The following is a 25,032-nucleotide window of genomic DNA, read 5'->3' as shown; positions in this document are numbered from 1 at the left end:
TGATACAATCTTTCGTGTTTCAAATATACAGTAGAGATCTAAACTTTTCTTGTTATGATAATATTATCGACTCTACTATCAACTAAGTCGCCATGTAAGTCTAATCTCGGATAATCAAAATGACCCGGAGGCGAAACTAGCATCCTGTCGCAGATTATTAAACGAGAGAGAGAGAGAGAGAGAGAGAGAGAGAGAGAGAGACAGAGAGAAGTTGTGCGAATAGAAAGTTTGCCACGAGAATCCGGCGAAGCACGTCGTTCTAACACATTTTGGATCGATTCGCGCCAGTGAGAAACGAGACGACGAGATGAGATCTCGGCAAACTCGTTGATTGAACTCTAGCGTGAGATACTACGTTGGCGAAGTTTCGACCTTCCTAGTTGCAACTATTCGACTTTCTTTCATAAAACTTGTCCGATACAAGATATCTGCAAGTCTGTTTGAAACTAATCCAGGCAACGAGACTTTATTAAATTTGCATGTATTGATTACATGTTATATATATTGTTCTATATTAGTGCATTTTAAATTAATATGAGACTCAAGAATATATTATATATTTTATATTAATATATCTATATAAATAAAAGACTCGATAATACAATTCGCGAAAAGTTTTGACGATCCTATCATTACATGTTCCTTATCTAAATAATTTTGGATGCATTAAAATGATCTTCCAGAAGACAATAGCTACGTGATAAAAGATAAGCGATAAGACGGCGCGCGGCGTATTATTTTATAGAAAAGAATCAAACTTTTAACGTTCACTTCATGCTCTTTCCTTCTTTGACGTTTCTCGTAATCTCGATCGTTGGTTTTTCCGAAGAAAACGGAAGGGAAATCTAAAACCGCGCTCAAAATCATTCGGCATGTGCGTCAAGTGCGGCCGGCAAAAGATTCCCTGACGTCAATCGTCGTGTAGAACTATTATAATAAATAAGAATTACGCGGATGCAACAGTACGCAGAACAACGCGGTCTATAAAACAGCACGCTGCTAACAGGAAACCGCAGGCGTATTAATGAATTTATGACAATCGTTATTTTCAATGACGCCCCTCTCTCTCCCTCACTTCCTCTCTTTCTTCACTCATAACTTTTAATACACGGTCAAACTGAAAAAAAAAAACAATAGACAAATAATATATCGAAAAATAATAAAAAGTAATTATTTTCACCGCGCCAAATATCGCTGAGAAAAATATCGAGAAGAAATAAAATTTCAATATTAATTATGTATATGAATTAATATCCAAATATACAATATATTGTATCACGTTTCTACGTTTAATTAGCCTTGCGGCTCGAATGCATCGAGCGTGCTTATCGCGGCTCGTTTTCGACGCTTGTAAATATTTGTTTGCCGGAAACGCGAATATACAGGAGAAGAGGCGAAGAGAGGGTGCAAAGAGATACGACGACGACGACGACGACGACGGAGGGCGCAGCAACGGGGTGGTGACGACGATGGCGGCTACACCCTCAATTGCTCGGCTGAAATTGATGGCGTCAGCTCGCTTCCCTTGGAGCGTTTTGTTTGCCCCACATACACCACACGTGCACGTACATATGCGCACCCATGTGTGGATGCATGTATCTGCGTGTATACGTGTATTTATATATGTGTAACGGCGCCAAGGAGGGCGTCGCGCGATGGTGACGTCATCGGATAGCCGAAAACCACGGCAAACGTATTTCCTTAATGTTATCCAAGATTGTACAAATTTTCATCTCGTTTAATTTATTTCATCGTTTAATTTATTTCAATCATAGCGACATTGAGATATTTATTTAAAAATGATATTATTTCTAAGAGAAATGTATAATTGAAAATTATAAAATGTATAATAAATATCAATTTATTTATTAATACATTTTTATTTATATCAAATATCAATTACATAACAATATAATTTTTTCAAAAATCTTTTTTATAGTATTAAATCATTAAATTCATTAAATAATCTAATTTTTAGCGCACTTTTTGCGATATTTTTCTCATTAGAATGTTTATTACGTTTTTTAATGCCTTCCAGTGTGTTCCTATATTAAAACTGTACTATATATTTCATTCTAATTGCAAATAGTCTGTGCTGATGAATGATTCATACGAAGAGTCGGCGATCAAATTATCATAGACCGTATGTAAAATTAAACAATCCGGTCTCGTTGCCGATAAGAAGCTCTCCGCTCGAGAATCTCGGCGAAAGAGAAGCACGGTCGCGCGATTTTGGGGATAGGAAAATGTCACGTACGACACGGAGAACACGAATGAACGAGTCACGATATTTTTCGATGACTTTCATCGAAACGACTTCCATAACGGATGTTCTTTGTGCATCCGCCTTGTCTGTCTACCTAACCGAGGATGACTAATGAACGGGACACTCGTCGTTAATTGAGATACACGACGACGAGAACAGCTGCACGGCTAGGAGAGAGGCGACCGTCGTTTTTATAGACTGGCATCACGGTTGCAAGGATAATCGTCAGGAAGACTTAAAATGCCGTTTTTCGAGCCGATCATTCGCCAGAATTATCCGGATGTAGTGTACCGTGCGCGGATAATTAGCCCATCTAATTGAAATGTAATTACTTTTGCAATTTTTGCTCGAATGATATGCTGAGAAACGTAATGAAAATATATTTACGAGCATAAAAAATACAGCAAACTGTCTAAGTAAGATAAAAAGATATTTTTTCTACGAATTATAATCGTTATCAGTCTTACACGCTTCAAGTTTAAATATTATCATGTGCGATAAGACATACGCTTCCGCGTTTTCCATGAAGATTAATAACTTCTGCTGTTACATTAATCTAATGTCATATATCTCTAATGTCTTTTATTGTAAATTTTTACAAACTCGCGCAGTTCATCGAGCAATCACCCGATGTGGTCTGAGTACAGTCTCTGAATCTACAATGTGGCACGATCGGAGAGAGCGTTGGCACGATCTATCGATGGGTGGGGTTGCTCACGGCGTTCGCCACATGTGTTACTAATTACGGCATGCCGACCGGTCATCCCGAGGAATCAACGGTGGCTTCGTGCGCGATGCCAGTCACGCCTGTGCACGCATCGCGATCTTACGCACGATTGGTTCACGACCGAGGAGAAAAGCTGAAACGGCGAAAACGCGGCGAGAATTCTGCGAGAATGAGCGCGAAATTGCAAAGAAGTATTAGGTACGTTTAACTGAAACTGATTCTTATGGAAAAACGACCTTCAATCCACGTTTCAGTTGAACGTATCATATACATTATTAGAAATGTACATGTGAAAAAACTCCTCCATTTATGGAAATTTAAAAAATTCGAAAAATTGCGTAAAAGCAATACTAAAAATGAGTGTGAAAAAAAATATCGCTTATAAGGTCCGAAAAATCTAAGAAATTAATAATCAAAAGTATGATGACACTTGTAATTGCATGGCGCCGACAATGCATATTCTCGCAAGCCAATTCGCGCAACGACAAGAAATTATATCAACCAATCAGAATCAGGCATCGAGTAATTACAAAAAGCCTTTTCTCCATTGAAGCTTTTCTTTCTTTAATTCATTTCAAAAACGCGTCTTTCAAAAATTTCAAAAATAATAGTCGCATATTTAATTTTTATAAATATAAATTTCGAGACCTCAACTATAATTTAAAAATCAATTATATAAATAGATATGTTTATGTTTAATTTTATAAGCTATTAATTAATTTATTTATACATTAGAGAGAATCTTTTAAAGATCCTATATATTTCTAATTAATAATTTACGTTGTTTAATTATTATTATATTTTAAATTTTATTTAATATATAAAAGGTAAATATAGAATTTTAAAAAACAGAAAAATATTAAATTTTAAATTAAATTTAAATTTAATCAATTGTTTTCGTTCACTGGTTTTTATTTATGATTGTATTTATTATTTTGAAAAATCTTTTTGACCAAACATATAACAAAATATAACAAAACAAATGACGTTTCACAGTCAATGCAACTTTCAAATAACTCGAACCCGAAAACATGAGTTCGCGAGTAGATAATAGGATTCGGGAGACATAAATCCACACATCACGGACATTTAATTAAATACTGTGGTAATTACTTGATCGATCGGCGCCGGCAGCATCTGCCGAGATGCGACGAACGCATCGTTGCATCCGCGCGCGATAAATTATCGCTCGTAATGTGTGGCGTCACTCCGTGGCGTTTCTCCCTCGCTTAAAAAACAAGATTCAAGAACAAAATATACGCACATATTCCCTTGATTGGCGTCTAGACATGCGCGAACCCGATAACCGCGTGGGCGTTAATGGCGCGACTTTTTCCCTTTTTCCGCGAAGCCAAGTCCCTTCGATCATGATTGGATATCATCGACGACCAAGACAACGCCCGCACGCACGTTCATACGCACGCACGCACGCAACGTACGTACATCGTGACACATACTCGCGGTCTTGTGTTTAAGCGCGCCAGCCGACGCTTCCTGCAGTTAACGACCTCAATCGCGTATAAATGCCCGGCTTAATGGTTTCGAAGTAAGGTCCCCGGCGTTTGATAAAGTACTCGCTTTCGAGCGACGAGGCCGACGTCGTTCGAGACTCAGAAAAAAAAAATACGCTTCGGAGTAGTAATATGTCAATATCACGAAATTAGAGCAGTCGATATCTAGGCTTGAAAGCAGAGAAATGTCATATATCATTACGAGTATGTGTATATATTTTTTTTTTTTTTTTAAGCTTCTGATGCTGCTGACGAAAAGTAAATATTGACGCCAATAAACCTATGCTTCAGATTGGTAATATGCCAATATAATATATCATATTTGTTTTTATATATGCGTATGTTTATAAAGATACAGATATTATAAATTATTGGCTACATATGCTTTAAAAATATTAATTTATAAATCAAGAAAAAATATTTAAGATGCGTATATATGCGTATATTTTTTCTGCCTTAACTGCTATTATTCAGAAGCATAAAGATTAAACAAATATTTGAATAACCTTCTCCTTCATTTTCTCAAGCATATACTTGATTATTCCAGTACGAAAGAATCAATTTCATATTCTGTTTGAAAAGAAAAGAAAAACAAGTAATAAGATATACAATAAGCGTATAGCATAAATCATATAGTTAATACAACAAATATATATTATGAATATATTTAGATATATTCCTTATATATATTATATATTAAGAGTAATGTATATACTATGCAATATTTCAAGAAGGTTAAAAATTAATTTACAAATCCGCAATTGCTTGCCGTTATTATAAAATAAATGTAACAAAAAAAATAACTTAGATCAACAATTACATGTAAAGTAAATATGTAAGATTGCAGTCTCTTATTTTACTTTACAAGAAAATTTGTGTAAAATGCACTTAAAAAAAAAAAATATAATATTTTACTAAATTTCCCTTAATTATGATTTGTTAATCATATTTGAAAATTTATTCAGAAAATAAGAGTCTCTAAATATGTTAGTTTTGTTCGTAAAGTTGACGATTATTAGTGTTGTACTGTACGCTAAATTTGACATCGGTTTATGATAGTTGAATATCCGAAAAACAGTAAACCTATAATTGCGTCACCCAAGTACACAATATCACGATAGAGGGTTTGCTCTTTAATAATTTGAAAGCAAAAGCGAAGGGTGTCAGCCCCCGCCGCGCCACGAGAACGTCTTTAACGTGATTAATGGTGACCTCCGACAAAGTTATCGATTAACCCCTCGATATCACGTCTCAGAAATCACTTGTGTACACTTAACCATCGCTCCAATTCGATCTCAAAAGATTAAGCTGAATTGCCAATAATAATCCATTAACTTCAATAGTCAATTATATTTTAATTTCTCTTAACTATAATTGACCAGTCTGATAAAAATATATTCTCGTTTTATTATGTGAAAAAAGATAGTTTTATTATTCTTATATATTTTAGAACATATTCAACTAAACAATAAATTTATAAATAATACAATTAAAAAAAAATAATTATATCTCTTTATACCGATCATAATTTTAATTACAACAAAATTTAATTATGATTTTATAATGACATGGAATTCTACAAATTTCAAAAAATGTAAATGCGTTTATTATATCGCATATTTAATTGTGCGCGTTAACAAATTGCTCGTTCCAAAACTAATTATCCAAACAATTATATTCCATGCAAGATCCTACATACAAATGCTTTCAGCATTAAATGAACAGAGCTTATGACTAAGAGCTAAATTAAGAGCTATAAGCTCGAGAAACCGTTTATATTACGTATTAGAAACCATTTGTATTACGTATTACTTTAATACTAAGTACAAAATGAGGGTTTGACTCTTAGAAAGTTGATTTAACGGCTCGATAAAATCATGCGTTACGTATAATAAATTAGAAACTAGAAATGTAGCCGCGTTTAGGATGAAATGTTCGTCGAGAATGTCGAAAGTCGTGTTGTGATATGTTCGCTTAAAGTGACTAAGAGGATGGCATTGCTTGCGATCGCGTATATCTGTCAAACAGACTTTCAACAGACGACGTGTCATTTGGCGCGATCGGAAGCTCTTTTTCTCTCTCTCTTTCTCTCTCTTTTCCTCTTTCGCTCTCCCCGAGATCCAACGTGCTTTCAACCCTTTTCGACTTAATGGCTTCAATTGGAATCACATGCATTACGTCTCGCAAAAGCGAGCTTTCGAAGTGACTCAAAAATGTCAGAGACGTTTCCCTCGTTATTCCTCTTTGTTGATCGCTAAACGAGTTTCTCTCTACACGACAATGTAAAAATATCTATGTATATCGCAAATAATATTTGCCCGTATATTCTTGCAATATCGGAATTCTCTGGTTAATTTGACTTGCAAAGAACCTTCACCTTTAATCCTTAAACACCTTCATGAAACCATTTGAATATTTCATATTTATATAATCTTTAATTTTGACTTTGTGTATAATAGTTTTATTTATAAATTTTATCCCTCTTCATAATTATTTTAATTCTCCTGCACATAAAAATACTATCTATTCAAATGGAAATCTAATACAATAAAAGAAATATTAAATAAAAAAAATCTAGCGCCTTATTTTTCGATACGTTCATATCTCTGTCATAATTATTTAATAAACATGATATTTTTCTCTCTCCTTTTCTCTCTTACAAGTATACAATAATTTCGCTTCCATTCATGTAATATACATATAATAAGTTTGTACGAGGAAACACGTTGCGTGATTTTTTTTTATTTAGTATTATCATTGATGTTTCGTAGAACATTCCTCGAGGACGAGGGTGGATTTTCATAAAGAGGTGGGAACACGAACTCGACGGGTTTTTGTGTAGGCGAGGGAAGGGGAGAGATGGGCGCAGGCGCCGCGACGCTCCAAATACGCGTGCAGCACGCGCGTGTGTAGTCGATAAGCTGAAGCGACTTTTGGGATCGACCGTGCGGCTCTTAGTCATCCACCCCGTGTCTGCACGACATACCGAGGTATGTATTAGACGAGCGATATAGCACGAATGGAGCGAGACACGCGCGATAGTAACCCGCGACGTACGCACGCAAAAAGTCAGGCGAGATACGAGTCGCTGTTAATTTGAGACACGTCCTAAAGCGTAAGCCACATGATAAGACGGAATCATAAGTTTTAGGCGTAGTGGAAAAATTTAAATTTCCCAATTTTTAATTGCTATCATTTTACTCAAGATAGACATACGATTTGCGTAAAAATTATAATTATAAAAATTATAATTATAATTATCCAAAATTAATAAAACATTATGAAACGATAAAATTATCAGTAATATTTTTAATTTAAGATAATTCCGATTATGATAATAATTAAACACGAGACAAGAGGGTGATACTAGTCTGTCATCTTTAAGGAATTAAGCATTCATTCTAATGATTAAAATTATATTATAAAATTATATTCGATTATAATTGCTATAATAGTTTTAAGAGACTCTATGATTATTTAAGATTAAAGCAGTTATTGCTTCTTAATTTCAAACAAGTTGAACGAAATTTCCATATATCAAACATTAAACATGCATACAAGAAAATTCTCTGTAAATCCCGGCTCGAGATTTACCCATCGTTTGCTCGTTTGCGTATTTATATTTGCCGTTGCGTTCGTCAGCGAAAACGCTTGCGATCATAGCGTTCTCTTAAAGCAGATCGCGTGCACATCCCAACTTTCTGCAAATTATTCGCGCGCGCAAAGTTATGCCCGACAGTTAATTCCGACTTCCATCTACATCCATATACACAGCCCAAAGAAGTTCGCGAAGGAGCTTCCGAGAGAACTGGTAACGGATGCGGATGCATCTCGTGATGTTGCGACGCTTCTGAACGGAAGTATATCGCGGGCGAGTCGAGAAACGCAAACTCATTAATCCGCTGTTAAAAGAAAAATATTTTCTTGTCTTTTGCGTTTTTCGAGTGCTGTCAAAAGAATTGGATTTAAATCAAAAAATTGAATTTAGGAAAATGTGTTGAGAAGAGAATTTTTCATCTTGTTACTTAAGATTTCATAGAAAAAAGAAAGACCAAGAGATGATCAAATATTAAATTTCTTTGTGTTTATACATTCAAGATGCGTAATATAATTAAATAGAAAGATAAAAAGATTATACATACAATATATATTTATTAAATGCAAAAATGTGTAAATATATTGAGAAAATTGTGAAATTTCGCAACAGGAAAAACATTGAACGTAATTTCGACTATTGAATAATTTTTCAACTCGATTATTTATTGAATGGAGAATCTTTTCTAATCGCGGCAGAATATCGGAAAAACAAAACGGCAATGACTGCACTCTGACTGTAGCGCGAAAGAGAGGATAAAGAGAAAAGGGTCTCTCGACGCGCCACAAAACACATAATAAACGGACACGGTAGCGGAAGTTAATATATGCGTACAGCCAAGAGTGCGTAGAAATTTTGAAGGTAATAGGAAAGTTAATAATGCGCGCCGTCGAGCGGATGCGGAAACGCGATGGAAAATGAAACGTCCCGCGCATCCGGATTGCGACGAGTGTTGCACTTAATCAGCCGCAAACAAATGGAAAGTCACAACGCGAAGGATTCAAAAAATTACAACTTGCCCCCGTAATATTAATTCTGATATCAAAAATAACTCGCATAAATCATAATTTAAACATTATATTTTTATAATTATTTTGAGAGATTATTTAAAGATACACGCAACACAGATAATTACAGACCAATCACAATTCGTTTAAAAATTTAAATAAATATTTACTACTCGAATATTCATTTCAATACAATTTCGTACTTAATTTAGCTCTCTCGTAATAAATCGCTCAACCATTTAAAGAACAAAAGCGAATCCCTTTGTTTGCGTCACTCTTTGTAAATTGCATTTCTCGCTGATGCGATTTGCCCCGATCTGCGAAGATTCCGCCGTGAGAATTTCACAATAGCCGGAGACAAATGTAGAGCTCGTTCCAACTATCTGGATAGTATTGACTCACTCGGGGGAAACTCGGTCGGAGAGAGAAAGAGAGAAAGAATGTACGGCGCGTACCGACAGGGATGCATTTCATTTTGCCGTCCCGCCGAAGAATGCAAACAAATGCAGCAAGCGAACACAGAAATAACACGATCTGTTGGGGCTTGTTGGGCGAATCGACCGAATAGAAACACCCTCTGTCTCTTTTTCCAATTTTCCATTCGTAGCAGCGAGATAACGCGCTCTCTCTTCTCGGTCGGAGAGGGTCAGAATAACGCGATATTCCCAATACGACTTCGCGTCCGTTTTCTTCCGACACACGATGCTGCGACTGCACCAAGTATTGCGAGACTGGACCTTTCAAAATAATTAGATTCGCGATATCGATCAATGCAGCGAGACGGGCAATTCTTTAGTATTCTCTGATATGCGCATAAGTTATACGAGATGCATTCAAGAATTATTGTTACATTCAAAATATCACATATCAATTCAAATTGATAAAATATTGAAAATCTAAGAAAATCAATTTGATGTTAAATTATATTAACATCATGTATGAAATTTAGGAATGTATGTGATATTCGTTTTACTACAAAATTAATTTTAAAATATTAATTATTAGCTATTTTATCTTATTTCTTTTATTACATATTATTACTTAAATAATTTTCTTTTCTGTCCGTAAAACTAAAGTTCATTTGTTTAATTAACTTATCTACTTTTAAAATAAATTCTTTAAAATTATATATATATATATATATATATATATATATATATATATAAAACATTCTTCAAACAAATATTTTTGTTTCGGTTTTTTCAATGCTTTTTATATTTGAGAAAAAATCTTGATATATATCAATATTATTTCACAATGTAATTGAAATGTATTAAAGCAAATTTCGATAGAGAGAACAAAATTATGAATTAATCTAATTTTGCATTTCTTTTTTGTATTAAGTTCATACAAAACCAGGTGGATCAATGGCGCAAAATGTCATCACAGTGTAAATATTATGTTAATTTCTTGCAGAATCTGACAAAAAAAAAAAAAGAAAAATCCGAAACTTTTAGCACAGCAGCCATTACGTGGGGTTTTAACGAAATATTCCATGTGAAATATTCGCACCAGTTACATGAAGAGAAACGAAGGTATAACGTGTGTCGCGCACTATGTTCGCCGGAAATAAACCGCACGGATCACGTATCCGACGATGGTTGGAATGTATTTTCCGTAATTTCCTCGCGTTCCGAAACCATTATGGAAAGTGCATTGTAATAAAGCGCATGTAAAACATTTTATATAAATACTAGTTTACTTTATTTTTTATTTCTGACAAAAATTTTAATTATTAAATCTTCAAAAAGTATCAAAGTCTGCGCAAATAAAATAAATATAAATATAAATTAAAGTCGAGTTAATTCAATTAAATATATATTTGATTTTCTCTTTTTAAATTATGTTTTTAAATATCGTGCTGAAATCTTCTTATAATAATTTAATAAATATTAATCTAAATAAAAAATCTCTCTCTCTTTTTCTTTCTCTTTAACAATCTGAATATAATTTAATAAAATATACGTAAATTAATTATTAAATTATTATGTTGATCAAATATAAAGTTAAATTTGCGTTTTTTCTCGCAATTTCTAAAACTAAGTTATTAACATAATATAATCCTCTACTATTGCAGAGTTATTATACGTTATTATATTTTGCTCCAACTGATATAATCAGAAGATTATACATGATTTTGAATTTTGATATCATGATTATCATGATTTCGACAACATAACCCGCGTAATTTACTGTTAAGCTTATTACAACATTCACTAGCTATTATTAATACGATGTTTCTCATTTCGCGAAATGAATTGAATCATGCATCTGCCTTCGTGAGCATATAATGAACATAGCAATGTAGTAAAAACTAATGATAAAGAATTTTTTCAACTATAGCGAGAAAAGTAGATTATTAAAAAAATGCGTGCAATATATATGTGTGCGTGTGTGTTTTTTTATGGAGATTTTTTTTTATATATATAAAATGACATTAAATTAATATTAAAATTAAAATGTATTATAATTATGCTTGAGAGATACGTAGGTAAATTACATTAGACAGTTTAAAATAAATTTAAAAAATATAATTATGTATATGTCTCTTTCGTGAAAAAAAAACACGAAAGTGTATTAAGACCCTAAGGCGTCACACAGTATAATTAATTCTTTTGCCGACCTATGTTAACTCGTCGCGACATATTACATTCTCCTAGTTAGACCTGAGCTTTGAATAAAAAAAACTGCTCGATGTATTTCTACATTTTTCTTTATCATCCGCCCGATACAATTGAAAAATCGAGCGTTTCATCTGCAATTTGGTGAAATGAAATTTGATAATTCACGCGAATAATTATTCCATGGACGCAAATGTATAAGCCACTATGTACCTCCGACGAGACGCCAATTGGATTAATGAGTCTACGGCGAAAAATGCACGAGACAAAATGGAAAAAATATTTTTCTGTGCGCAGAAAAAGGAAATATACTTGTTATACGTAACGGGCACTAAGCTCGTTGTCCCCTGGCAGTCATTAGTACAATAAAGCTGTGCATGAAACCACACGGAAAAAGTTAATACCGCGGAACGCAGCGTACCATTAATTCCCAAGCGACCGACTTAGCGACAGAGGTATCCTACTTCTGCATTGTCAATGTATCCCTCCTTCTGCCCTTCGTTTCGCGAAATATAATTATATTCGATTAAAAACCATTCTCTATTGAACAAAGTTATTAAAGAATGATTAAATACAAAGATATCCTTATGATCGATCCTACATTATGATCTGATCCTACCCACACACAAAAACAGTTTTTACTCCCTATGTTAGAAATATAAAGAGAAAATAATTCCTCATTTACATATTTTTTATAATTTTCCATTTCTTCATAAATCATCATAATAACATATATTTATGATTATCATATATATGAGAGCTTTGTATGAGAAATTAAAAATTAAAACAGTGCCTCCAATTTTGTATATAAATAAATAGAAATATTACACATTCGCGTTATATTCGCATGTAATTCTTATTCATAAAAATTTTGTAAGTATAATCAAAATTTTATTCACACGTAGATATGTTTGTGAGTCATTTCAACGGCAATTCTCATAATGTATTAAGGTAATGGAACGTTACAGCGCGACGAAAACTATGGAACTGTCTCTGGTAGAACCGCAAATCCCACAGGGCGTCCCAGACGCTATCGCGGGGGTATCCCATACACTCATACACGTAATGGTATAACGCCACAGTCAACTTTACGAGCTTCTGCTTGATATTAAGTGCCTTATGAATACGAGCATATTACAAAGCATCGTCTGCGTGCGTGTAGCTTTACGAATTAATATGATCGATGCTCGCAGATAAGCGAGGTTAAAGGGGATATGACCGTCTTTTTCTACTAAAGACTAAAAACACTCAGAATAATCTACTCTTGACGCCTAAAATAAAAAAACATACAAGAGAAATACATGCAGCTCGTTTAGATATTTATCGATATCTTTAATTTCAAAAAAATAAATCTAGATAACCTTTTCATTCATTAAAAAAACATAAATTCAATAAAATATTATTGTTTAATATATTTATATATTAATATAAACTCTTAATATATGTGTGTTTAGAATTATATTTAATATTAAAAAGGCTAATTTAAATGTTTGGTTTTTTCTTTTATAAACAATTTATAATTAAAAAATAAAATATATATTTTTCATAAAAATCTATAAATTTAAATTGTTATTCCACGTGAACAATTAAAAAACAGGAACATTTTTTTACTTTAAAATATTGCATTCTTTCTCTTCGACATACACACATACACACAAATAGATTTTATTTAATAAAAATTTTAATTAAAAAAAAAGAGATTTTTAAGGGGAATCAATATTAATAGCGTCAAAATATTTAATACCGCTTGAAATAATGATATCTCATATTTAAAAAAAAAAAAAAATTACCATTTTATAGAAATATTTATATTACGTGATGCATATTAATTAAAGTAATAATAATTATTTTTTCATATGTATGCAAAAAATATTATTAGAGTCACAAAAATATTCGATTCACTCTGATACTGAATAAACTTGAAGTCAACACAGTTATTCCGATACTATTCCGATACTGCTTTCTAAAAACTTGTCTATTCGATATCGCGCGATTGAATATCTCTAATATCCTGTCCAGAGCATGATTTCTGCGCACCAAATTTGACCCGCGCAATATTGTCGAAACTCGCTTCCGAAACTCGCCGTTATATCTGAATCCCCGTGGATTTCAATATCCGCGGCTCCATTATTCTTCACTGTTGAAACACGAACTAAAATTGCTCCCCGAATGACGTTCTATAGGAAAAGCTAATCCGGCATCATGGTCGCAAAATGTAAGCCAGTGTAAAATGTATGTGCGTAAAATAATCGCTTACAATTCACAAAAAGCTAGGTAAAGTAAAATAATTGAAGCTTTCGAATAAATTTCTAAGAATTCGAAAACAAATTAAAAATAAAAAAAAAATGTTATATTATATTTTCTTCAAACATATATATTTAGGATGTTAAATAAAATGTAACAGAATAATTTAATTCACAAATATTATTTTAATAAAAGTAATATATACTCGCAATACTATTCTATAAAATATTCTATAGTTGAAATATATATGTTGCGTTATAAAAAAAATATAATCTAATAAACCTCATGAAACATATATGTTGCGTTATAAAAAAAATATAATCTAATAAACCTCATGAATCTCTGCTAAATGCATATGTCATATTAATATATAAAAATATGACTTTTTCAGATATGAATTTTTTATAATAACGTTAATAAAATTAATATACATTCACGTACGAACAAACCTTTGACAAAATATGACTCACTTGACTTTTCGTGAGTAATAATTGATTAATTACTCACGCGAATTTCGTTTAAATTATTCCAGAACAAGTCCATCATAATTGCTACGTGTATGACACAACTATAATTGACTTCGGAATAGCTCGGTGTTCGCGATTGTGAAATATCCAACAGTGCAAAATGAAACTTTGTTAGTCAACATAGCGAGATGCTTAATCATATTACCAAATAAAAAATCGCTTTCAACAGCGAGATAAATACGAATATTACACGTTCATTAAATTAAAAATACAAAAATTCAAAAAAAATAATTTATAATAAATTCTCCTTTTCTCTACAAAATGATATTTAATTATTTAATAATAAAAATATAATTTATAAAAATTTATTTAATTTATTTTAAAATTATTATCTTTTCACAAATTAATTAATGAAGAAAAGATATTTTAAAAAAATAATATAATAAAAAATATTTTTTGTCATTAAAAAACACGAGAAATGCAAATCGATAAAAAATTTATTTATACTAATTTTATTTTCTAAAATTCTTAATATTTTTCTAGCTGATGAATGGCTTATCTGATTTTTCGTGAATAATAATTAATCAATTACTATTCCCGTAAAAACAGTTAGCATATTTCATCGAGTGACATAGTCACGCCAAAAGATGTTTTAGCTCCCGCTTTGTCGAGAATCAATCAATGTAGATAACTGGATAATATCACTCACCACTTTGTCGTCCGCGTAGATGATCGATGATCTCGGTGCTCCGTTGACGAGCACAGCAAGAAGGGCAGCGATGAGGACGTGACGCATCATCTTCGCAACAGAATGCATCTGTTCAGCTTCCCCAAGATGAAGATGCAATACCGATGAAACACTCGCGAAATATCGTTCCGATATTCTTCACGACCGAGAATCCCAAACACGAAATCACAAACTCAACAACGATTAAAAAAAAAAAAAGAAAAAAAAGAAAAAAAAACTAAGGCACTGTCACTGTCAAAGTTGAATGTACGACGAGATCACACCGTGAGTAATGACACTTCGACTCCCTTTGGAATATTCAAGTAACGAAGATGAAGATTTTATCAATAATTTGGAATCTCTTCGGAATAATCAAAGTGCGCGCGAAGTAGAACAGATCAAGATTCCACCGGCTGGTCTCTCGAGTCTCTTCAGGATCTTCTACCCACGAAACACGACGCAGTGGGAATGAAGATTCCACCCGGACGATTCGGAGAATCCGTTCAGAATGATCAAAGCATAGAATAGCCAAAACAGAAATTCCACTGAATAATTCCTCCAATTGTAAGATAATCCTCTGATAATCTCAAATTATTCGCAAAATGCGAAGTATCCAAAATATAAATGCCGCGTCGAACCTCAAGATTCTCTCAAATGATATAAAATATAAAAAAGAAGAAGAGCCATCAAGTAATCTTTCAATATTCGCAAAAGTAATTCGCCAATAAGAAAATGTCACTGTAATCGGCGTTTCTCGATCGAGATTAGCGTCTACCGCATGCCATTAATGAATTAATGAATTGGCGATCACTCTCTGTGCCACATTCACGTGATCGGACGTTGTCTACGTCGTCTACATCTCCAGAGACAAACTGAGATTTTTCTCCTTCACCGATCGTTTCTCCCACCGATGGGTGTGCTTCTCCTGCTTCCTTTTTTCCCACTTCTTCTTCCTTCGCCTCGATCGACCGCAACGACGGTGATTAACTGATGCTCCGTGTCGTTGCTCACTTACTTGCACCGCGCTTCTTCCTTTCCCTTTTCCTTTTCGCGAATCGGCCGACTTTTGACAACTCAGTTGTCCTGCGCCGCCCGCGGCGATGATGACGACGGCGATGATTACCGGCTTCTTCGTACTTTCCTCCGGATTCGGGCTTTCCAGCGGTTGGCACGTCCATCCGCCGACCTATGTGATATTTGCTCGTTAAAAAAAAAAACCACACACACACATCGAAACTTATTATATTATTGTAAAAATCAATACGATATATAAGAGATTTATTTTTTAATTCTTTTACCAAATATTCGTAATATATATATATGTTTTAATAGTTTAAATTTTTACACAGAAGGATGTGGTCTGGTGTTTTTAATGTAAACTGTATTTTTCAGATAAGACTTTACAAAAGCTTTGCAAAGGTTAGTTTTTATGTACGTTAGTTTATTATATTAAACTACACTTGGTGATTATATTTGAAATTAAAGTTTTATATCCGTAATTAAAATCTGGTTTAATTAAAAAACCGGTGGTAAAATCATAAAACGTGTAGAACATCAAATACTTATAGATTCATTATTGTGAGACAAAGAAGAGAGAGAGAGAGAGAAAAAGAAATATTGGTTTAATATCGCCAGAGTCGGAAGACCATGGATAAATCGAGATTTATCCTCGACAGAAACTGTCTGAGTGGAGGGGACAAAAAGTATGCAAACTTCATCAGGCCCTTTAATTCCAAGTACGGTTTCAGAAGAACCATTCGACGACTCGCGCGAAACAGTGCTCTTTTGTATTCCGCACGATAAACGACTGCCGGGCTTAATGGCTCCGAAGACCTCAGATTTCTCGTCACCTTTGAGAAATATGGGAGGCAGCGGAGGAGAGGGAACTAAGTTGAATTTCAACCGTGGTCGGGAGAGGGAATCGTTTGAGAAAGAATTTCATGAATTTTTATGGATCACTATATATCGAATGTATGTGATATATGTACGAAAAGTAATCGATACGTAAAGTACAAAACAGCATGTTCAAAGTGTTCCAAAAAGCTTGTTTAAATCATAAATAAAAAATAAAACATTTTTGTTAAACTAACGATAAAAGAATAAGTACAATATATCACAAATATTTTTTAAATTAAAAATATGTACATCTATACCAATTTTTTATACTTGCGATAGTGTTATTTTAAGACGATTAGTATTTAAAATCAGAAAATCTGCTAAAATTTAATCAACTATATTAGACCTATTTAATAATTTTGAATTTATGATATAATCCAAAAAAGTAAGTAAACATGCACAGTATGTGATATGTATCAGTAAAAGGAGAGGGAGAAAGGTTTGCTTCTATTCTATTATTGAGGAAACATGCACGCATGTGTTTTCGAAATTGACGTAGAACTTCAAAACCCTTATACCGTATTCAAAGATAAACTGAGTCCTTCAGAGAATATTAAACAGACGGTCGGAAGTAGATAATAGAATTCAGGAAAACATAATTAAATCTTGTCTCACACCGGATAAAATCGCGCGTCTGATGAGAATTTCATTCCATCTATTTTGTCTTACTCGCATTTAAGGTCTAAAACAGGAATAAAAATTTTAGTGATTAAATAAGATAAAAATTTCATCAAATTTGATTAGTTCTTATATTTCTTAATTTTAAAAAATTAATAAAATCTCAATATATATATATATATATATATATATGGAAAAATATGTAAAATTATGTATAGTACTAAATTTTTCTAAGAATTTTTTAGAAAAACATTGCATATATTGGGTATCTCACAATTTTTATCGATTATTTAATTTTGATATGTACAATTTATTTAATTTGATAATAATGTATATAATTTTTTAATTTAATATATCAAACATTAAATTATTTTAAATACATTAATATTAATTATATTAAAATAAATGTAAAATTATTTCGATTGTGTTGGATTGTATAATATTTTATGTTTCTTATTCGTTTAATGAATCTTGTAATAAATAGATCGTTAACATATTAAACCTCGAAGGTTCACAATTTTACAAAAGACGTGAAAATGAGAAGGCCACTGCTGATCCATCGATTGATCGAAATCGAGCGTAACGATTGTCATTATCCGATAGTTGGAAAAATGACGGGAACGAGGACATGAGATAATGGGAAGCCGACCGGAAACCGGAAGGAGATCAACATACGGGACCGAAAGAACGAGAGAATCGTTATCGCCGGGGAACGTGCCAACGCGAACGGGCTGACCTCGTTTCATCGTCTCGTGTCTCGATAATCACCGGCATTCTTTGCCGCATGGTTGCCTGTCCGCCTGCGACATACTCGGCGTTTTCATCTCGTGTCCTTAACTACGATTTTTCCCGTCTTCGTGAATCGATCTCTCGACAGGACAAACAAATTCTGACTGAATTTCAATTTTGGATATAATCGCGATCACGGAGATTTTTTTAAGAATCTCTTTGAAAAATGAACATTTTCGAAACACTATAGATATATCTTTCGATCTTTCTTTTGTCTCTATTTTAAAAATATTACAAAAATAAAATTCAAAAATTTCTATTCTTTCCGTTAGGAAAAAATTGATTCAAACTTGGCCAAAAATTTTATAGATAAAAAATGAAAAAAATCGAGAAACTAGTTTATAAAAATGTAATATTTCCCTTTAATTAGAAAAATGACGACAATTCTAGTTGAATAAATTTTCCAAAGGCAGTAGACGAAAAAAGTGCAGGTGAAGCAATCGAATGGACTGCGCAATCTCACTATCAGGGCATTGACACGTGAATCTTTCTTTCTTTCTTTCCGCAGTAAACACAACAGATAAAAGGCCGCGCGGATTCAAGGAGAAAGAATCGGTCGAAGACCCTAAAGAGATAGCAATACTTTTGTTTGTGTAGCTTTTCAATCGCCTTAAATCTATATTCGCGCTTTAATCCTGTGATGTCATGCAAAGTCTCACAAATCGTCATAAGACGATTCTTATAATGTTGGACTTCGACTTTACATAAAGAAAGAAAGAGCTATATTTTTTAAAGATATTTTAAGTAGCAAAAAAATTACATTAACATATAATATTATATAAAGATAAATAAAATAAAAATTTAATGTGTAAAATTAAAAATAATAATAAAAAAAATATATAATATATATTAAACAGATTACTTTTCTCTAATATCTTTAATAATTTAAATTAAATATAATATTATGTATGACACGTTATTACAATTTAATTATATTTTATTATAAAATTTGGCTATTATGCTCTATAAATAACAAATATAATATTATAATTATACACGTAATTACATTCAAGAGATGCAATTGACAAGATGCAATTTACGGAAAAAAAAATAGTTTATTGCAAAGAAATAATTCCAGAGGAAATGACGATGTTTAACATAAAATGGCCTTCCATATCGTTTTCTGCGTAAAAGATAATGGTCAATTATTTAACTACGTGCAACCACAATACAAGAGTGAACGCGATAAAAAAACAGCATGGGGCGAAATGAAGTACAAAGTGCTTAAAAAAAACGCGTAAAATAAATAAAGAAAAAAAGAAGTATTTAAAAATTATTATAATTTCAAGCAAATCGTTTAGCCATTATATTTCAAGGATGTTGAATCACCTTTTCTTCTTATAACCATATTAATTTTCTTATAGCAAGCACTTAAAAATCGATAAACAAAACTGAAAAACAGCAATACAATATCGTGATATAGGTCGTCAGCGCTCCTATTGAGCTATCTATTTGTCTGCATTAAAGATGCATTTCTTGATATAGACCGTGAAATGTAATATATTGCGCGCACCTGACAGCATGAATCAACCTGGCTAGTACTGGAGATTTTCCGCAGCGCACACTAATATAAATAATTCACCCGATATGCTAATCGCGTCTCGCGCGAATCGATGTACACCGATGATTCGTCCGTAGGCGCCATAACGAAGATACCGTTACAACATAACTTGATCTTAAGTGAAAAAAGGAAAGATTTTTCATTCAAACTGTGCTTAGAAAAAATGTCTCAATCAATTTTTCGCGACACATCACGCATTAAAATTAATTATTCGATTATTTATAGTTTAAATTCACGACTTGGCACGATTAAATGTTATTTATTACTTGATTCGATAAAACTGTTTTTACTAAATAATAATTTGACAATAAAATTCCCAATTGTTCCGTGCAAATTTTTAATTAATCACGATATATATTTGAAATAATGTTTAAAATCGAAATTATATTATATAAAGCGGAGGGTAACAGATTAAAAATTAACCTCATTAAACGAAATTTTACAGTTTGCTTGAGTTTGTAAAATTTAATTCAGCAAGTTTACGCTTTTAATTTACGATAATTATTGATTTCTTTACATATACATATACAGAGGAATACATGTATTTTTCATTACCTTTGGCATCAATATAATTTATCATGAAAGAAACATATAAATTTATAAAAATAGATTTACATACATACTTACTAATAGATACGTACTTACTAATAAATTTATATACATACTTTGTCTATTTTTTTTTTTGCATTATTTTCAATCTGCGAAACAAATTTCCATTTACTGTGTTCGCGGAGTTTCTAAACAATATTCCGCGTTCAAAAAATACGTTATTATATTTTTTTTAATTGATAAAAGCTAAACTCTTTTCACCAACAAATTATTTTCTCTTTGAAAGTTAAATTCGGTTTTTATTTAGCGATTTGAAAATATGACAGCAGGATATGCAACATATCCATTCGTCCATTCTGAAAAAAGATCGATGTCAAATTTGAATGCCATATGCTCCCATTCACTCACACACACACACACACACACACACACACACACACATATCAACGCAGGACACAAAAAATTCAGCACATTTCTCCCCTCTCATTTCCGCCCTTCTCTTCTCTGCCGTACATTTATATAGGCATGCATGTACATATATACATGTACACAAGCACACAATTTATTTATTTCTGATAATAGTCATTCGTAATCTCGATGCAAAGGCAACGTTCATTTCTGTCAAAGATTATCCAGGTTTTTTCTTTAACAAAAGATTTATTTACTTATAAAATTTAAAAGTTTTGTTTATCAATTCTCTATAAAATTATTGTTTTAATTACTATACAAATATTATATATTAATTGTTGTTCTCGTGATATTTTTACGTATCTTACGATTATGTAAACAAATTAAAAAATTAATTTATATTAAATTTACACTATACTAAAAAAAAGTAATTTTTCAAAACTATATATTGTGTTAAGGAATCTCTGCCACTGGATTTAATCGTCATACTGATCTCTGTATGTCGCTACTAGAATGACCGTGCTGCACACTCTGCACATTCGACAACGTTGCAATTGCATCGGAGAAACTGTTTCGGACAAAGCTCGAAGACGTACAATGCTGCAAACGGTGCGATTCGCGTTATCATCTCCGCGACGACGACGTCATTTCCTGTTCTCGGCGGCGAGGTCAATCGCGTTAATCCCAAAAGGGTCGCAAATACACACTTGCGCACCCTTTTCGACGAGAGAGAGAGAGAAAAAAGAGCGACACCCACGTGCGAACAGTGCGCCGCGTGCCGCGCGACTGACGCCCGACTCCTTCGAGGGCCCACTCTGTGGTCCTTCCCTCCATTGCCCTCCCACTCCCAGTATCTATCCTCGTCTCGCTACCGGTCGACCCAAACGAGAAAAAGAAAAAGAGAGAGAGAAGAAAATGAAAGCAAGAGAGAAGAAGAAAGAGTCTTTTTCTTTCAAAGAAGATGAATTTAAAAATCCATTTCTTTTTTCTCTTCTATTTCGATATTGCTTTATAGAAGCTGCTGGACCAAACAATAGAAATGTGAGCTTCAATTCTCGATCATCGCAAGTAATGAACTTATTTTGAGCAAAATATATTGCTTCTTCTTCCGAAGAATTGGATTATTTATTTTACATTTACGTGAATAATCTGTTTAGCACATAACATAATTATTTGAAACATGAAAAAGCTAAAATGAAAATTATTAAAGAAAATTGATAACAATTTTTGAACAATTTTTACTTGTTCACTTCATTTAATACATTATAAATTATAATATTTATAATACATCTGATATGTATGTAATATTCAAAATAATAATATAATTGTTATTTATTTATTTATATGTATTCTGACATTGTTATTATCAATTTATATTTATTGTATTGTTAAATTAAATTAAATATTATTAAATTTAATATTATTACATTTTGTTATCGTATTTATTATTGCGTGATAATTAAAAGAAAATACTTCTATATATTTATTAAACTGTAATTTCAAAGTCTATACTTTTTAAATTTTATTGTATTAATGATTTTTGTATGAGTAAATGAGTATTGTTGAATTAATTTATTAAATTAATCATCTCTGTTTATCATGAGAATTTTTAGCGAGTATATTGTATATATAAATTATGTGATAATTATGCGATTTGAATAAAAATATTTTGATTACATTAGCAATAAAACAATATTTGATAAAAATAATAAAGACATAAAATTTTAAAAACGACATTTCTATTTAGTGCTCTTTCACAAGTATATCTGATAATCTCAAGAGACCAAAGTTATGCAGCTAATTTGTATGCATGATGTCCCAAACTCATCTACTTGCGTTTAATCTAAGTTCGGTTAAAGCTATGAAGAGTGACGTTTGTTCCAATGTTGAAGCATAAATAACGAACAAATTAAAGTTATAAAAATTTAAAAATTATAAGTATAAATAAATAAATTTTTTTATCATTGAAATTCAAATACATCTAATAATAAACTTCGATATTATCCAAAAATTAGGTCAAAAATCAAATAATCGAAAAAAAGCAACGTTAAATATAATTTATCGAAGAAATTATAGCAAACCTGCGATGAAAAAAATATTTTCTAGACACAAGAAGATATTTGATACAAAGTTTCAAATAATTGCGAAAATAACTTCGGCCAACGCGAAAACTTCAAGATCACCCTGTATAATAAAAAGAGACAAAGAGAGAGACGGAAGAATATCGGAATCCAGAGAGCAGAGTAATGGAGCGGACTTATTTGTCACTCTTGTCTCCCGAAAAATCTTTCGCAGAATTACGTTTCAACACTGATCACACCGTCAAAGATTCTTTGACTCTTTTCTCAGCCTTACTTTTTCTATCATTTTAAGCATATTAATACATTAATATTAATTATACAATCTTTCCTTTCTCACTTCCTATTCTGTATTTTTATTTTCGAATTACATTGCAATAATAATTCATTTTTCAAAAGATAGTAAATTCTCACAAATGTTTCTTTTTCAAAAAAAAAACAGATTATTATCAATATTGTTATTGCATATCAATATAAATGTTGTAAATTATTTTTATTTTAAAATATGTCATGTATACATACATATAATGTTATAAAGGGATTATAAAATAGTTATAAAAAAATCCTTAAAAACCCCAGGCATACTAACATTCCTTGTCTTCTCTGTCTTTCGCACACCCACTCAAACAGAGGGCCCGTCGTCGCGCGTTGGCGAACCGGGTATGCGGGTGACACACACGTACCGCCCGGAATCGCGCGGTGCACTCGAAAATGGTAAGAGCGATTTGTTAAATTGACAAGATAAACGATGTTCTCTGCCGTAACACGTGAGAATCGATTCTACTAAAACGGACGATCGTGGAAATGCAAATAGAGAATTACGTGTCCTCCTTGTGAGATCGAGCGATTATTCGTCGTGTTGCCTGATGAAGCTGAACAAAGGGTCTCACAGCGTGATGTCGTTGAGAAAATTCATAAGGTCCGTGTAAAAAAAAAAGATAGGTTTGATGTGGATGAAAATGCAGATGGAACTCAAGATGCAGCTCTCTCTTTCTCTCTTTCTTTCTATTAAGTCTATCTTTTCGTTCCATTATTGCGTTTGTACCTTTCAAATGCGACTCGTATCTTCCTAAACTTCCTAAACTTCCTATTTATATTCTTTTTTTTACGATAGCCTGAATATATATCTATCTTATTTTAAATACAAAAATGCATAAAAAAATAGAGTCGTTATATCAATGTTGAATCAATGTTAAAGTTATCGATAAGTAAACCTCTCGTTTATTGATTATTTTTATTTTCTTTACATTTTACTATCCACTCATTTCTTTAATTCTTTTATTTCATAATCTTTAAATTTTCATTCATTATATATATATATATATATATATATATATATATATATATATATAATAATGCATTTATATTTTTTATTATGATTTGACTTAATTTCAAGTTTTAGCGAGCAGTTTTTATAGTAAAAAATTTCATGTTATTTCTTGACGAGATAAACTTTTCAACCAAGATAAAAAAAAGAATAATAAAAATGAATAACTCAAAAGATACACTGAAAGATACATGAAAGACATTTCGAAGAAAGCCAAGAATAAAAAATCTGTTGCGCACATAGTTGCAGCGGTTGAATGCGACAAAAGTAATTGCGATGTAAATAAATGGAAATGCGCGAGAGCGCACACAGTACCTATATACAAAGACCACGAGATTAAATTTAATACTGTACGTCACACGACATTTACGTAATCCTGTCATATATATGCATGTAATCTACATGTATATGTGTGTATATATGTATGTTCCTATATGTGTATGGATCTTTCAGGGGATGGGTTGCGCGAATTCAATGACGAACGAGCACCGAATGCACCTGACCCCATTAACGATACTCATAGGACATCTTATTCTGCCCTCTTTCTCTTCCCCTTCTCGATCGATATAATAGTTGGGTAATTACGAGACAAAGTTATTAACTTATCATGATATATTAATTAAAGCATGCAATCGCTAGAA

The 25,032-nt window shown here is 32.3% G+C and overlaps 1 protein-coding gene across 2 annotated transcripts in view; it reads right to left on the bottom strand.

The window, feature by feature from the left end:
- LOC126854687 (matrix metalloproteinase-2-like) overlaps positions 1-25,032 on the bottom strand; it is a 165,416-nt gene that overhangs the window by 136,589 nt on the left and 3,795 nt on the right. The window contains exons 1-2 of one of the 2 annotated variants that reach the window (XM_050601652.1): positions 21,583-21,755; positions 15,148-16,351 (exon numbers count right to left, since the gene is read on the bottom strand). In XM_050601652.1, coding sequence (XP_050457609.1) covers positions 15,148-15,255 — 108 coding nt within the window. In that variant the 5' untranslated portion in view covers positions 15,256-16,351; positions 21,583-21,755. Of the gene's footprint in view, positions 1-15,147; positions 16,352-21,582; positions 21,756-25,032 lie in introns of those variants that run through there. The other variant, XM_050601653.1, reaches the window with a different exon arrangement.

Source organism: Cataglyphis hispanica, chromosome 14, assembly GCF_021464435.1.
Source record: "Cataglyphis hispanica isolate Lineage 1 chromosome 14, ULB_Chis1_1.0, whole genome shotgun sequence".
Lineage (NCBI taxonomy): Eukaryota > Metazoa > Arthropoda > Insecta > Hymenoptera > Formicidae > Cataglyphis > Cataglyphis hispanica.
The sequence above is the reverse complement of the archived record's forward strand: the minus strand, read 5'-3'. Positions and strand labels throughout refer to the sequence as shown.